Raw genomic sequence first — 15675 nt, forward strand, 5'->3', positions numbered from 1 at the left:
TTACCTTATGACGTAGATGCTCTCATTAGTGGCTGGGTAGTTGGAGGTCAGGCTAAACACAGTGTAAGAACTCAAGAGGTTAACTAGCTCCTGAGATGGGGAAGAGGACATTTTTAGGTCAAGCCTACCAGACAGCACAAGGAACAAAAAGCCTATTAGGGTTTACCTAGACTTTACAGGCCTTACAGCCCACTCATTGATTACCATTGGATGGCTTCACTGTCACTCTCATTTGCTTGTTTCTTATTTAATGGCTTTCCTTGTCCATCTTGCATTTTCTCTTAGGCCTGCAGTACAGCCTCTTAACCATCCCCTTAACGTGACTGGATTGTGTCCTTCCACTGCTCACTGTTAGAAAACTACTTTTTTCTATTAGGTTAAGTGCTCCATCAGAGTGCCTTTGTTCTCCAGCTCTCTCACTCTTGTGTTTCTCTCCCCATAAAATACCAGCCCACATGCCCTGTGTTTGCTCTGTCTCTCTCTCTCAGCTGCCCAGTCTCTCAATAGTGAGCCCCCTTAAATTGTGCATGCTCCATGCCTCTGTCTCCCTGGTGTACTGCTCCTACTGCACCCATGTTGCTGTCTTCTTCTTCTTCTTCTCTTGCTACCTTCATGTTGCTCTCTCTTTCTCATGCCCCTGCCCACTCTTAATTGCTTTCCTATACCCACTCCCACACTCGCCCCTCAGTTGCCCCCCCACCATTTTTTAAAATAAATGTTTGCTAAATGCATATTATGTAGGAAATCGCTGTCGGCCCTTCACAGAATCTCCTTCTTGCACCTGCAATGTATTTTTCTAAGGATATGTGTATATGTGGTGCTTTCCATTTTAGATCGATCAAAAAAAAATAAAAGAAAATGATGCCTGTGTCATTCTGTAGGCACATGCATGCATAATGAAGCCTGCGCACCGAAAGAATGAAACTACCACCAACAGTGTCTGTGCCATTGCAGCTTTTTTGGTTTCACCAATATGAAACCGCACTGGGAAAAAGCATTGCTTTTTACCAATGTTGTTCAGCATTGCTAAAGTCAATAGCACCCAAAAGCCAGACCACTGTGCTTTGCTAATGCTTGTTTATGGGCCTGCCTTAAGGTGAGGAGAGTTGGAGTATTCCAGAGTCGGAGGCCCGGCACAAATGAATTGTCGCTCATTTTTCTGTGCGGGGCATGACAAGGATGATGTCAATAACTTTTGTTTAGTTCATAGGTTTTGTATTTCCCATGGATACCAGAAGGCCTCCTTTCGCTAAAATGGACCCTACAGACTGCTAGATACACCTAAACGAATCCCTTAGCAGACAGGTTTTCACAGCCTGATGGAAGGACAGTTTCTTGGCCATGTTGACGAAGCTCCAGTGGAAGAGAACTCAAAAGTTTAGCCGCTCTGTAGGCCATGGTTCATCCACCCCATCGAGATCTACGGAATTTGGGAATCTTCATCAGGGAGGCCGTAGATTATCTGAGGGGCCTACGGGTGATATAGTAGGAGGCCAAGGACCTTAGAAGGGAAGGACTCCTATTATGAACAGCCTTGTGCATAATGCAGAGGACCTTAAGTTGTACTTGTTGCTCTACCCGGAGCCAGTGGAGAGCAGCTGTGGTATTTTTGGCAGATTGATGCCGTGGAATGTTCATAAGAAGGCGAGCTGCAGCATTTTGAATGACCTGCATCCTCTTCGCTACATTCTCAGGTGCACCAAAATAAAGGGCATTGCCGTAATGTAAACACAAGATTACAAGGGCTTGGACACTTAGCTGTTTAGCTAAGAAGGGAGGAATAACGAAGATTTTCCTCAACAGCCTCAGCACTTTAAAACAAATGGCACCAAGCTTTCTCACTTGGTGATCCATAGTAAGGCTGGAATCCAGCCAAAACCTCAGACTTTTTATTACACTTTTCGGGGGTGGTAAAGTCTCTAGAACCTCCGGGGCAGGAAACAAAGTCTTATGCCGGAGTTTGTTGCCCAATAGCATGACCTCTGTCTTAACTTCATTCAGTTTTAGCCAACAATCCGCCATCCATCTGGCCACATCCTGAAGACAGAGCTTTAATTGAGACTGACTTACGCTGGGGTTTGAAGAGAATAATATAACCAACTGAGTGTCGTCAGCATAGGAAACCAACAACAGTCCATAAGGACACACAATCTCTGCAAATGGGTGCATGTAAATATTGAAAACTGTCGGACTTAGAGGAGGCCCCTGTGGCACCCCACAATTTAGACACAGAGGTGGTCATTATGATCTTGCAGGGTTCCCTGCCGAGATCTGCGCTGATGGTCGACAGAAGACTGCCAGCACCAACAAACCTCCGCCAGCTACATAATGAACATCCAGCTGGGCCGGCGGGCGGAAACAGTGTTTCCGCCCGTCAGCCCAGCTGGAAACAGGGCCTGAACATTGACTTCGGCTCAAAATGGAGCAGTGGCAATGTGGCAGTGCGACAGGTGCAGCAGCACCCGTGGCACATTTCACTGCCCGTAATTCGGGCAGTGAAATGCGTGATGGGGCTGTGCATTTGGTCCCCTAACCACTCATTCTGCCAGCCTTTCCCTGGCAAAGGCTGGTGGACTTTGACTCCTTATCAGATCTGGATCTGAAACGCCACCACCGCCAGGATGCCTGGTGGCGGGAGCCTGGCGGTGGCAGTGTTTCAACCGTGGCAGTTCAGCCTAGTTTGTAATATGGCAATCTGGACCGCTATGCCGTTGGCAGCAATTACTGCCACCACCGGCATGGTTGTCCGGATTGACATGTTCATTATGAGGGCCAGAGTGTCAGAAAAACAAGACCAATCAAATACCAGAAAGGTACCATTCTCCAAAAAAGAAGTAAGCCATTTTAGAGCTAGGCCATTGATAATTACATTAAAAGTTATTTGCATAAGAATGGTATAGTCCACAGTATCAAAGGCTGCATTGAGATCTTGGAGAATGATGGCAGCAGAGCCTCCTAGATCCAGGCAATATCTTAGGTCTTCACCCACTGACAGCAATGCTGTCTCAGTACTGTGCTTAGTTCTAAATCCCATTTGCGTGGAATGTAAGATCTCATGTTCCTCAAGAAAGCCAGAGAGGAACAAGTTACTTACCTGGTAGATATATCAGGTAGAGACATGTTCTAGTTGCAGATTCCTTACCTTAGAATTTTCCCCCAGACATCAGACTGGATCTGGGGATTTTTTCTTTGAGCAATACCTTTGACTCCGCGGGCGTCATTGGCGTTGTAGTCGCCGTGATGACGTCGGAGTAGTAAATAGATGCCGCCTCAGCACAGTGACGTCAGTTTCTTTTCACGACTTTCCACACCAAAGCGCAGAGTCGCGAAGAGCACTGAAACTGGTACGCCAGAGCTAAGGTCCTGAATGGGGAAGCCCTATCCCTAGAAATCAGTTTGCAAGCAGGGAGGATGGGTGTGTCGGTAAGAAATTTGCAACTAGAACATATCTCTACCAGATTTTTCGCTACCGAAGGTAAGTAACGTGTACATTTGATAGAGACTTCTAGTTGCAGATCCCTTACCTTAGAATGGATACTCAAGCAATGGCATCCTCGGAGATGGGCTGCGAACAAAGATCATACTAGAAAGTCCTGCAGAACTGAACGATCAAAGTAGCTGTCCCAACGGACCTGACTGTCCAGGCAGTAATATTTAGTAAACGTGTATAAGGATGCCCATGTAGCTGCCTGGCAGATATCCAGGACAGGAACTCTGTGTGCTAACGCAGTGGAAGCAGCAGTTGCTCTGGTGGAATGACTGCACAAGCCCTCAGGGGGTTGCCTCTTAGCCAAAGCGTAGCAAATCTTGATGCAAAGAAGTACCCATCGAGAGATGGTTTCCCTTTCTTTGCACCCACAAATCCAACAAAGAGTTGATTGTCCACCGGTAAATCTTTAGTATGATTGAGATACAACGCCAATGCTCTTTTTGGATCCAGATGATGGAGTCTCTCCTCCTCTTGAGAAGGATGTGGACGTAAAAAGTAGGCCAGGTGATGGACTGGCCTACAAGAAAAGGTGTAACGACTTTGGGAAGGAAGGAAGCCTTAGTGCGTAACACCACTTTGTCAGGGTGCACAGACAAGTATGGGGCATAGAAGAAAGAGCCTGAAGCTCACTCTGCAAGCATAAGTGATGGCAACAAGAAAAACAATCTTGAAAGCAAGGAGCCGTAAGGGACAATTGTGCATTGGCTCAAAGGGAGTACACATTAAGAAAGTAAGCACAAGACTAAGGTCCCACTAAGGCATGATAAATGGGAGTGGGAGGAAATAAATGGGTGAGACTCCTAAGGAATCGACTGACAATAGGAGACTTAAAGAGTGAAGGATGATCAGGCAACCTAAGAAAGGCTGAAAAAGCCAATAAATAACCTTTAAGGGTGCCCAAAGCAGAGCCCTGCTGGGCTAAAGAGAAAATGAACAAAAGAACCTTAGAAAGAGGAGCAGAGAGGGGATTAACAGATTAGTTGGTACACCATGCCACAAATTTATGCCAACGACAGGCGTATACTGTTTTGGTGGAGGGACGCTTGACTGCCAAGATAACATCACAGACTTCAGGTGGAAGGTCAAAAGCTGTCAACTGCTGCTGCTCATTGTCCAAGCACGAATGCGGAGATTGGACAGGTTCGGGTAGAGAACCGTCCCCTGCTGCTGTGACAGAAGATCCTCCTGAAGAGGCAGTCTTAGTGGAGGATCGGTAGCCATGCTCAATAGCTCTGGACACAATACTCTCCGTGCCCAGTCCAGAGCCACCAAGATGACTTGGGCCTGGTTGTTCTTGATCTTCTTGAAAACTCTGGGTTTTGGTTGTTCTTGATCTTCTTGAAAACTCTGGGTTTTGGCAGTGGTATAGGCAGAAAGGTATTGTAAAGGAGGCTGGAGTTCCACTCGAGATGAAAAGCGTCTCTGAGCGAGTGTCCCCTTGGAAACTCTAATGTGAAAGAGATCTTGCACCACCCGTGGATGGAGATGCCATTCATGATCGGCTATGCATCGACGCCTGAGTTTGTCTGCTCTGGCGTTGAGAGAGCCTTCCAGATGTTGAACCACCAGGGTAATGTCCTGATGTGCCAGCCATGTCCAGAGGCGCAGTGCCTCCTGACAAAGGGTCCTGGAACCTACTCCGCCCTGTTGCAGTACCACATGGAGGTGTTGTCTGTTAATACTTGCACTACTTTCCCTTTGGGAGAGGGAAGAAATGCTTTCAACGCAGGCCTGATCGCCTGGAACTCCACAGAGATTGATATGGAGCCCAGACTCCGCCGGAGAGCAGAGGCCTCTGATCTCCACCTCTCTCATGTGGCCGCCTCATCCCAAAAGTGATGCATCCTTCACTATGGATAGATCTGGTTGAGGAAGGGAGAGGGATCTGCCATTGACCCAATGCGGATTCAAAAGTCACCACTGCAGGTCTTTCGCAGTTCCCCTCGAGATGTGGACCATGTCGGAGAGATTTCCCTGATGCTGCACCCACTGGAACTTCAAATCCCACTGCAGAGCCCACATATGCCATCTGGCATGTGTCACTAGCAGGATGCAGGAGGCCATGAAGCCCAGCAGCCTCAGAGTCAGTCTCACCGGAACCCAGGATAGAGGCTGAAAGATTGGAATCATAGCCTGAATATCCTGGACTCGCTTTTCGGGAGGATTGGCCCGAAACTGCACTGTGTCCAGAAAATCTCAGATGAAAGGGAGCATCTGAGAGGGAGTCGGGTGTGACTTCGGCACGTTTATAATGAACTTCAGCGTGTGCAGAAAGTTTGCCATAGTCTGAAGGTGGGAGACGACTTTCTGGGGCGAGTCAACCTTCAACAGCCAGTCGTCGAGGTAGGGGAAGACTGAAACCCCCAACCTGCACAGATGAGCTGCAACCACCGCCAGCACTTTTGTGAAGGCTGTAGGGGAGCATGGTAAACTGAAAGTGCTCATGACCTACCACAAATCGTAGGTAACATCTGTGGGCAGGCAGGATGGGAATATGGAAATAAGCATACTGCAAGTCCAACGCTACCATCCAGTCCTCTGGGTCCAAGGCAGACAGGACCTGAGCCACGGTGAGCATTTTGAGGAAGAGATTGATGTCCCGAAGGTCTAGAATAGGACGTAAGCCCTTGCCTTTCTTGGACACCAGAAAGTAGCAGGAATAACAACCACAACCTACTTCTGATGCAGGGATCTTCTCTATGGCTCCCTTGGCCATGAGAGCTGCAACTTCCTGGTGTAGAAGTGCCAAATGATCCTCTGGAATATGGCTGACTGATGGAGGCATGGCTGGTGGGGCAGATTTGAAGGGGAGGCAGTAGCCTCTTCGAGCGATCTGCAAAACCCACCTGTCCATAGTGATGGATTCCCAGTGGGGCAGGTGATGGCGAATCCTGCAGCCAACTGGACCGGAGTGAGGGAACGGACTCGGAGGGTTTGGAGGCTGCAGCGGGGGCACGGGTGAATTGGGCAGACCTCTGGTTCCCTGTCCCACGTCCATGTGGGATTCTGCGTCCCCGGCCATGCAGCAGCTGAACAGCATGGGTGGCACAGTGGCTGGGAAAGGAATGTGACAGGGAGCTCCTTTCATTGCCACAAAAGGGGCGAAAGGCAGACTGCTGGGGACGAGGGGCAGTAGAAAGGCCGAGGGACCGAGCCGTAGCCTGGAAGTCCTTGAACCTCTCCAAAGCCGAGTCCGTCTTGTCATTAAAGGGCATCTCCACTAGCAATCACCACCAACTCATAAGCACCACCAAAAGAGCACACTACAAGGAACGCATAGACAACAACCACCAAAACAGCAAAGAACTCTTAACCATCATCAAAGAGCTCTCCAAACCCGAAGCCAGCAACTTAGACCCCACGCACACACAAACCCTCTGCAACTCCCTCTCAAACCACTTCCACTGCAAAATCATGGACATACACAACAGCTTCATACCACACACACCCACCACACACACCCCCCACCCGTCCAACACAGACCACCCTCACACCCCTCCCAGCCTACTCACCTCCTAGGCCCCAACCACCGACGAAGAAACGGAAAAAAACAATGAATTCCATCCACTCTGGATCACCCTCTGATCTCTGCCCCCATCGGATCTACAACAAAGACAGCCCAACCATCGCCCCCAAGCTCCGAGAAATAATCAACAGCTCATTCGACACCGCCACCTTCCCAGACCCCTGGAAGCATGCGGAAGTCACTACACTCCTAAAAAAGCCCAAAGCTGACCCTGACGACCTCTCCAACTACCTCCCCATCTCTCTCCTCCCTTTCCCCACCAAGGTCACTGAAAAACTAGTGAACGCCCGTCTATACCACTTCCTCGAGAAAAACCACACACTCGACCCCTCCCAATCTGGGTTCCACAAGAACCACAGCACGGGAACCGCCTTCATCGCATGCACTGACGACATTACAACCAGAGTCGACAAGGGCAAGACCATCGCACTCATACTCCTAGACCCCTCCGCAGCCTTTGACACTGTCTGCCACCACACACTCCGCACATGCCTCCACAACTCTGGGATTCGACACAAAGCCCTAGACTGGCTCACCTCCTTCCTCACTGATAGAACCCAAATAGTCCGCCTCCCACCCTTCCAATCCACTGCCACCAAAATCATCTGCGGAGTCCCCCAAGGATCCTCCCTCAGGCCCACACTCTTCAACATTTACATGATCCCACTAGCCAACATCCTGCAACCACACGGAATCACCTACGCAGACGACACCCAACTCATCCTCTCCCTCACCCGCAACCCTACTACCGCCAAAACCAATCTCCACGCTGCACTCCTTGACACCGCCGCCTGGATGGCAGCTAACCACCTCAAGCTCAAGCTCAACTCCAACAAAACCAAAATCATCATTTTCGGCCCCCACAAAACCATATGGGATGCCTCCTGGTGGCCCACCCCCCTAGGCCCTGCACCTACCCCCGCAAACCACGCACACAACCTTGGCATCATCCTGGACCCCTCCCTCTCCATGACCCAGCAAATCAACGCCTTCACATCCTCCTGTTTCAACACACTCCGCATGCTGAAAAAAACCTTCAAATGGATTCCCACAGAGACCAGAAAGCCCTCACCCACGCACTCATCAGCAGCAGGCTAGACTACGGTAACGCCCTCTACGCCGTCACCACACTTAAACTCAAGCGCAAACTCCAGAGAATCCAGAACACAGCCGCGCGCCTCATCCTGGACCTCCCCCGCCATGAACACATCTCACCACACCTCAAATCCCTTGACTGGCTCCCCATAGACAAAAGGATCACCTTCAAAATCCTCATCCATGCACACAAATCCCTCCACAACACCGGCCCAACCTACCTCAACAAAAGAGTGAACTTCCACACTCCCACCCGCCAAGTCCGATCCGCTGACCTCCCACTCGCCACAGTCCCCCACATCTAAGGCACCACCACAGGAGGCAGATCATTCTCCTGTCTCACCCCCAAGACCTGGAACTCCCTCCCCACCAACCTCCACAAGACCCAAGACCTCCTGCTTTTCAGAAAAAACCTCAAGACATGGCTGTTCGAACAGTGATCTTCCCCCCCCCCACCAGCGCCTTGAGACCCTCACAGGTGAGTAGCGCACTCTGTAAATTACTTGATTGATTAATTGATTGATAAGAGTATGTTGGCCATCCCCTGAGAAACCAGATGTAAGTAGCCAGGTGTGGCACCTCAAGGCCACCGTTGCCACAACCAATCTACCAGGAGAGTCGGTTGTGTCCTTCCCACATCTGATAGTGAACTTTGCTGCATCTCTCCCATTGGTGACAGCTTGGGAGACGATAGCATGGGCCTCCTCTGGTACATGCGGCAGAACTTGTGTGACTGTGTCCCACAGAGAGTGGATATAGCGGCCCAAAAGCCATGCGATGTTCACTGACTGCAGTGCAAGACTGGAGGAAGAAAACATCTTCTTCCCAAATTTTTCCAACCTTTTTGATTCCCTATCCGTGGTGCAAAAGGGAATGCGCCCGAGGATGAGGGTGCATGGATGACAAGGCTCTCAGGCGTAGGGTGTTGGTACAGGAATTTAGGGTCGCTCGGGGCGGGCCGATGGCGGCGCGCGATAGTCCTGTTCATAGGAGTCCCTGTGTTGGGTACACAAAAGGACATCGGTAAGGGCTTCATTGAATGGAAGAAGAGGCTCAGATGTGGAAGCTCCTGGTTGAAGCACCTCTGTCATGAGATTAGCCTGACCTGAACAGTAGACAGCTCAAGACTGAGGATCCCAGCCGCCCTACCGATAACCATGTAATAAGTTGCTCCGTACGCCATAGCCACGGTAGGAGGAGACATCATGCCCGCGTCTGGAGAGGTATCCAGACCACTGGCCTCGCCCAGCTCCTATGCCCAGTCCAAGTTAGGGTCATCCTGGTATTGATAAGGGTTCAGTGACCCCTCCAATCCTTCCCAGAATTCGTATCCATAAGAAAAAGGGTCAGAATCCAACCTGGGCTGAATAGGCCCTATTGAAGAAGGAGGTAGCGTTGGCTGATGCCAGTCTGACTCCCAGTCGTTGGGGATCAGGATCGGGTCCACGTTGATGGTGGGCACCACTGACGTCGGGAGCGTCGACAATCGAACTGGTGCCGGGAAAGGTCTTGATGATACGACCAGCGCCTATGCAGATCCAGTGGGGACTTTGGTGGCTGGAGCCAGAACCGGCAGTGCAGAACCTGGGCCCGAACCGAACCCCGTGGGCCCTAAGGCGCCGTAGCGGGGTCGGCCTGCCTAAAAATAAGGCGCATGGCTTCATAAAACTCCTTTAATTGGGCAAGGGTCGCCCTGGCTCCCGTAAACTCAGGAGCAGGAGCATACCCAGAAGCAGGCTCCGAAGATGGAGGCCTCAAGCGTCGATGATCCTCTTGCATCGCATCAGCCGAGCGACAGGGCGAAGTCGAAGGATGAAAGGATCTTTTTTACTTCTTCTTCTTACCTTGACCCAAAGACTTCGAAGAAGAAGAGTGGTGGTGGCTCTGCGACCGGTCTTGAGACCTTCCCCTTGAGCGAGACTGAGACCTACATGGAATTGAGCGTCGGGTCACTATAAGCTTGAGGGTCCACTCCCTCAAGGCCTTCGGGTGCATGGCCCGGCACTCGGAGCACAAGTTCGGGTCATGGTCACGCTCCAGGCACCACAAACAGACCCGATGTGGAACCGTCACCAACATCATGTAGTGACAGTCCTCGCACAGTGTGAAACCAGTCTTCGGGGACATCCCTCGACTCACCAAAGTCAACCAAAGAGTCAAAGTCAGTCAAAAAGTGACCAAGGGTAGCTCTTTCTGGATCAGCGTGGGGTGCGGAAAGAAAAGAACTGACATCACTGTGCTGGGGCCGCTCCTATGTACTACTCCCGACGTCATCATGGCGACTACGATGCCAATGACGCCCGCGGAGTCGATTGACGCACCTACCGACGCGCAAGGGTATTGCTCAAAGAAAAAATCTCCAGATCCAGTCTGACACCTGGGGGAAAATTCTAAGGTAAGAAATCTACAACTAGAAGTCTCTATCAGATATATCTGTTAATGTGTTTTTCCAGAAGCTCGATGGCAACTGGTAGCAAGATCAGCCTGTAATTATTCAGATGAGAAGGGTCAAGATTGCTCTTTTTTAGCAGAGGTTTAACCACTGCATGTTTTCATTGGGGAGAAATCAGACCAGTTTGAAATGATAAGTTAAGTAGGGCAGTCAGAGCAGGGGCTATTGTGTCTGACCCCTGAGAGAGAATAGAGGGAGGAGCAGGGTCTAAAGGAGACTCAGATTTTACCACACGCAGAAAATCTGTCAAAGCTTCAATCGTAAGGGCTAGAAAAGCCAAGAGCTTGGCATCCGATTGCTGTGAAATGGGCTGGCTAGCTTGATTGACTTCCTAGATTGACTTAACAGGAAAGGCAGAATAAATATCCATTATCTTCTTTGGAAGAAGAGCACCGGCTTGCTGCTGTGCTTTGAAGAAGCCTCTACAGATGCATTAGATAGAACAGGCTGAATAATGTCTTCAAAGATCTGGAAGATCTCTTTGGGAGAATTAGATGAATTTTCTGTTTTGGTAGAGTAGTAGGAGGCTTGGGGAGTTTTTACTTTTTCATGGTAGTTCCTAATAGTTTTCCTGTGTTTGAATTTCATATTATTGTCATAGGACTTCCTCCACCTTCTCTTCAGACATTTGCATTCTTTTTTTTAGCTCCAATAGATATAGATTAAACCAGAGTGATTTCCTACAGCAATGACCTCTGGTATATGTTTTTACCGGTAGTACTGTGTCTTTACTGAGTTCTATTGGAGTTGCTATGGTGGTGACTCAAAACAGCATCTCAAATATGTGTACAAATTCAGACACCATTGTCTGAACATTAGCTACAGGGCCTGGACCGTTCATCCTTCTAAGGAATACAAACCAAACTCCTATTTAAATAATTGCTCTTCGCCCGAAAATACTCAGCCATTGCAAGACCTCAGCATAATATAAATTATGGTATTTTTAAGCGGTGCCTACAGCAAGGTGAGTGAGAATGATATTAGTACCTGCGTCATTGACAAACAAGAAATGCATAAATAGTATAACACTATTAGCATTTGGGGGGGGGGCAAATGCAGTTCTGTTTAATTGTTGCATGCAATTTGAGTTTTCCGCAAACGTTGCTTCTTTGATGCATTCTGATTGCATCAGTGACAGAGTAAAAACACCATGAACCCACACAAAGGTGGGGAGCATTCCTAAGAGCTTTTGTTCATAGCATTTGTTTTGAGCGGAGAAAAACGCCTAAAAGCAGGTGGTAAATCCACTATCACCAGTCATGGCTTGGTATTTCCACTCAGCTCAGAAGCCTAGGTCTTAAGAATCTGTGCCACAGGCAGTTACCGGGCTGATAAAAGTTGACTATAAGAAGAGGGGCATTTGACGAACTAAGGCAAGGAAGAGGGCCATGGGGCTAGGCACTAAGGTAGCTGGTATAACCTTTGGCAACTTGAGAGTGGATTTAGGTGCTAGGGCACCTGAGATAACCTTTGGGAGCTTGGGCATTAATTTAGGTGCTCATCTAGATGGGATAACCTTTGACTGCTTGAGGACAAAGTTAGGCACTAAGGTAGCTGGGATAACCTTTGACTGCTTGAGGACGAATTTAGGCGCTAGTGTACCTGAGATAATCTTTGTCAGCTTGGGGATGAATTTAGGTACTAGTCTAGATGGGATAACCTTTGGAAGATTGGGGATGGATTTAGGTGCTAGGGTAGTAGGCATAACCTTTGACTGGCTGGGGATGGATATATGGTTTCTATTGGCAGACATATGGGTGTCCCTCATGTGTACCTTCCCCTACTACATTTGTGCCAAACGTACACACATTTGATCAGATAATTTGGACCACTATTACAATGGGTGGATATTCCTTTTGCCTCTTTTCAGACAATGGACATATTTAGCAGAGTGCTCCAATCTTCAACCATTGCTGCTTTTATTGTATAGAAAATGCAGGTGAGCATGTGGCATCCTGGAAAATTCTTAAGCAGTTGCAGCGGCAGCCACCACAAATTTCAAGGGGAGGGACAGGCAGGGGGAATGGAAAAAATAATGTAAAAAAAAAAAGTTCCTCCTCCCATCGCCACTGGCCGCCTCAATCCTTTTCTAATGTCCCAGCAATCCCTGGGACACCAGCACAGGTTACCCAGCAATCCTGGCACAGCTTTCATGCTAAAGCTAGCATCAACGCAGCGTCAGGACTGGGCTGAGTGGCTTGGACTACTGGTCAGACACAACCCTGGAGTCTGTGCAGTTTCTCCAGCCCGGGTTGAAGAAACCTCAGTGCGCATGTGTGTTTGGCCCACCTGCAGCCGGCCAAACCCACATGCGCACTTAGGTGCATTCTCTCCTCCTTACCCATCCCACCAACCGTGGCCCAGTCCCGCCCCGCCCTGAACATGCTGCTGGCTGAGCTAGGAGCTGAAATATAAAAGAATAAAGAAATATTGTTTTATCTTTCAGGATGACGCTCCTTCGCCATTGAATAGGAGCCGCCCCTGTAGTAATGACTGTGAGGTGCTAGCTTGCTTTCCATCAGTCACCGCAGTACAGTCTCATGTCATTATTAGGACCCTATTCACAAAGGTACTTGTGCATTTACGTGGAACTTACATGCGCAAAAATATACATTTACCAGCTAGTGTTTGTTCTCATGTATTAATCAGAAATACCAATCCACACTTATAAATGCATTTACTAACATGCAAATTACATCATCAGTACGGGGTCTTTTTATGTATGAACACATCTTCTAACATGGGTTGTGGGAGTTCTAGAGTGGGATGTCTGCATAAGGAGGTGAACTTTGTGAGCCTTAACAAGCCTTAGCCAGGGACATTTCCACCCTGGGTACAGATGGAGATAAACGCCTGTCAAAGGCAGGTTCCATCCATGCACAGAGTGACAACGGGTAGGAAACCTCCCTAGACTGGTGGGGCTGTGAGAATAGTGGGGTTGTAGAGAAAGGTGTTTCTCCACGTAGAAAAAAAAATCCCGCTGGATGAGCAAAGAAATAGCATGTAAAATGTATTTGTGTCTTATTTTATCCATTCTTAAATGTACAGGTGGTACATTTACTACGTATAAATACTTACACAAGATCTGTCCTGGAATGCTATGACAGTCACAACTTCCCATAAGTACTTCGAAATTATTTAAGCATTAGAAAATAAAGAAATTCACTTCTAACATTGATATAAACCCATGGCAATACATTTCTGATTTTATGTATGTATCAGGCGTAAAAAAAGCTGCATTTCATCCTTCTAATGTTGATATAAATCACATTAAGATGTCAGATTGAAACTGAGAGTAACATCCAGTCGATAACACCTACCTTCCCTTGTGATACAGTTTGATGCGATCACTGCCCAGAATATGCTGTCCATTTCTGTACCAACGTCCGGCTACGTTTTCCGAAATTTCACACTTCAAGTTGATCTCTTTACCCAGCAGCACGGTTACTTCTGTGAGCGGCGTTAATATCTTCAGTGGCCTCACTGGTAGAAATAGGAGACCAAACTCAGTAGGGGGACTGGAGACGGGGTGGTTCATTGGTTCAGGACATGATGGACCACCCATTCTTTAGTTCACACCTGACACCTGGGGTAGCACACGAAGAAGGACCTTGGGCCTGATTCTCGAACCTTTTTGTGCAGAAGAGTTAAACTTAGATGTTCTAAACAGTCACTTGTGAGGGTAGGTTTCTAACCCTGATTCACAGAGTCAGATTAGATGGAGTTTTACTATCTCAAAGTACATTTACAAATAAGGAAATTCCACGTAAAGTTTCATCACCTCAAATTAACAGCGGGTTATGGCATTTACGAGTGGGCCTACCTACAAAAGTAGGCGAATATCCCCAAAGTTTGGTTGTATTCTTATGCATTTTGCAGGTGTTATGCATTCTGTACACGCGCACAAATTTACGTTAGTCAAAAGCAGAAGGCAGTGCATTTACAGAAGCGATGGATGGATGACCTATATGTTCGATGGTGCTGTAGGAAAGGATCTCATCAGTGTTGAAAATATTATCCACACTGAGAAATAAGCAAAAGAAAAAGTTAAACGTGCATCCAGTTTACAGATTAAGGGTCTTATTGACTAGCCCCCTGCACCTTTCAGTGACGCACCGGCGGCGCATTGTGCAGGCCCATATGTACAAGGCCATACAAAGCCACTTTATGTAGCTTTCCATGGCCTTGTAGATATGGTGTAAGGCAATGCAACGCAAGTTGCTGTGTTGCCTTACAGTGCGTCAGGGAGACCTTCCAGAGGCATTGCAGTGGGTTTTCCCATGCAACACCCATGGGTTTTGGTGCGTTCCCAGATTTACAAGTGGAGGCACTTCGAGGAGAAATATCTTTATTTCTCCTTATTTTTGTCTCTTTCTGTGTGTGCTGCCTTCTGCAGTACGTATAGAAAGAGGAAAAAGTCTCCATGGATTGTTTTTGTGCAGTAAGGTGTTCCTTCCTGCACAGAAGCAATCCTGTCTGCGACACAGGTATCCTTGCACCATGGTGCAGGGTGGCCTGCATCAGCGCTATTCAGCCCATTGTGTGCTAGCGCAGGGGGTTTCTGTCCTTTCCCTGTGGCAGAGGGCAGCGCACTAAATAAGCCCCGTGGTGTTTTCAACCTGGTGGAAATTATGCACATGCAAATTCTATGGAAGTGAGTACTCTTGGAAAATTGTCATTGGTCCAGATTTCCCAGAGTACTCCTGCAAGTCTCTGTGGAACCCATGAAAGTCAGAAATTTGTTCTACATTTAGGAAAAGTCCAACATGACGATCTCTAACCAAATACTCCACAACACTCATCCCAAGCAATACAAACAATCAAAATAACTAAACATAAAATAGCTACTGTTTAACAGCTAATAGAAAGTCGTTAACATGTTCTTCTAACTGTGCTGGGGTTTGTAGGCGGGTCCATTTTACATAATTACAATATTTTGGGAAAAAGGCAACTATTTCTATCAGCTGTTACCCCCAGGCCTCCCTTGTCCTCATCCCCTTCATCACTAATGAGATGTATTCCTCTCGCCATACAGAAAAAAGAACAGAGTAATGATTGTAAATGCTGCCCCTCCCCCTCCTGCTGGAGCCTACATAAGCAGTACCTACCAAC

The 15675-nt window shown here is 48.1% G+C and overlaps 1 protein-coding gene across 11 annotated transcripts in view; it reads right to left on the bottom strand.

The window, feature by feature from the left end:
- Window positions 1-15675, bottom strand: part of MYBPC1 (myosin binding protein C1) — a 362797-nt gene that overhangs the window by 189593 nt on the left and 157529 nt on the right. For all 11 annotated transcript variants that reach the window (XM_069229024.1, XM_069229023.1, XM_069229030.1 and 8 more), the window contains one exon: window positions 13884-14046. In XM_069229024.1, the coding sequence (XP_069085125.1) occupies window positions 13884-14046 (163 nt within the window). The remainder of the gene's footprint in view (window positions 1-13883; window positions 14047-15675) is intronic.

The sequence above is a fragment of the Pleurodeles waltl genome, chromosome 4_1 (genome assembly GCF_031143425.1).
Source record: "Pleurodeles waltl isolate 20211129_DDA chromosome 4_1, aPleWal1.hap1.20221129, whole genome shotgun sequence".
Lineage (NCBI taxonomy): Eukaryota > Metazoa > Chordata > Amphibia > Caudata > Salamandridae > Pleurodeles > Pleurodeles waltl.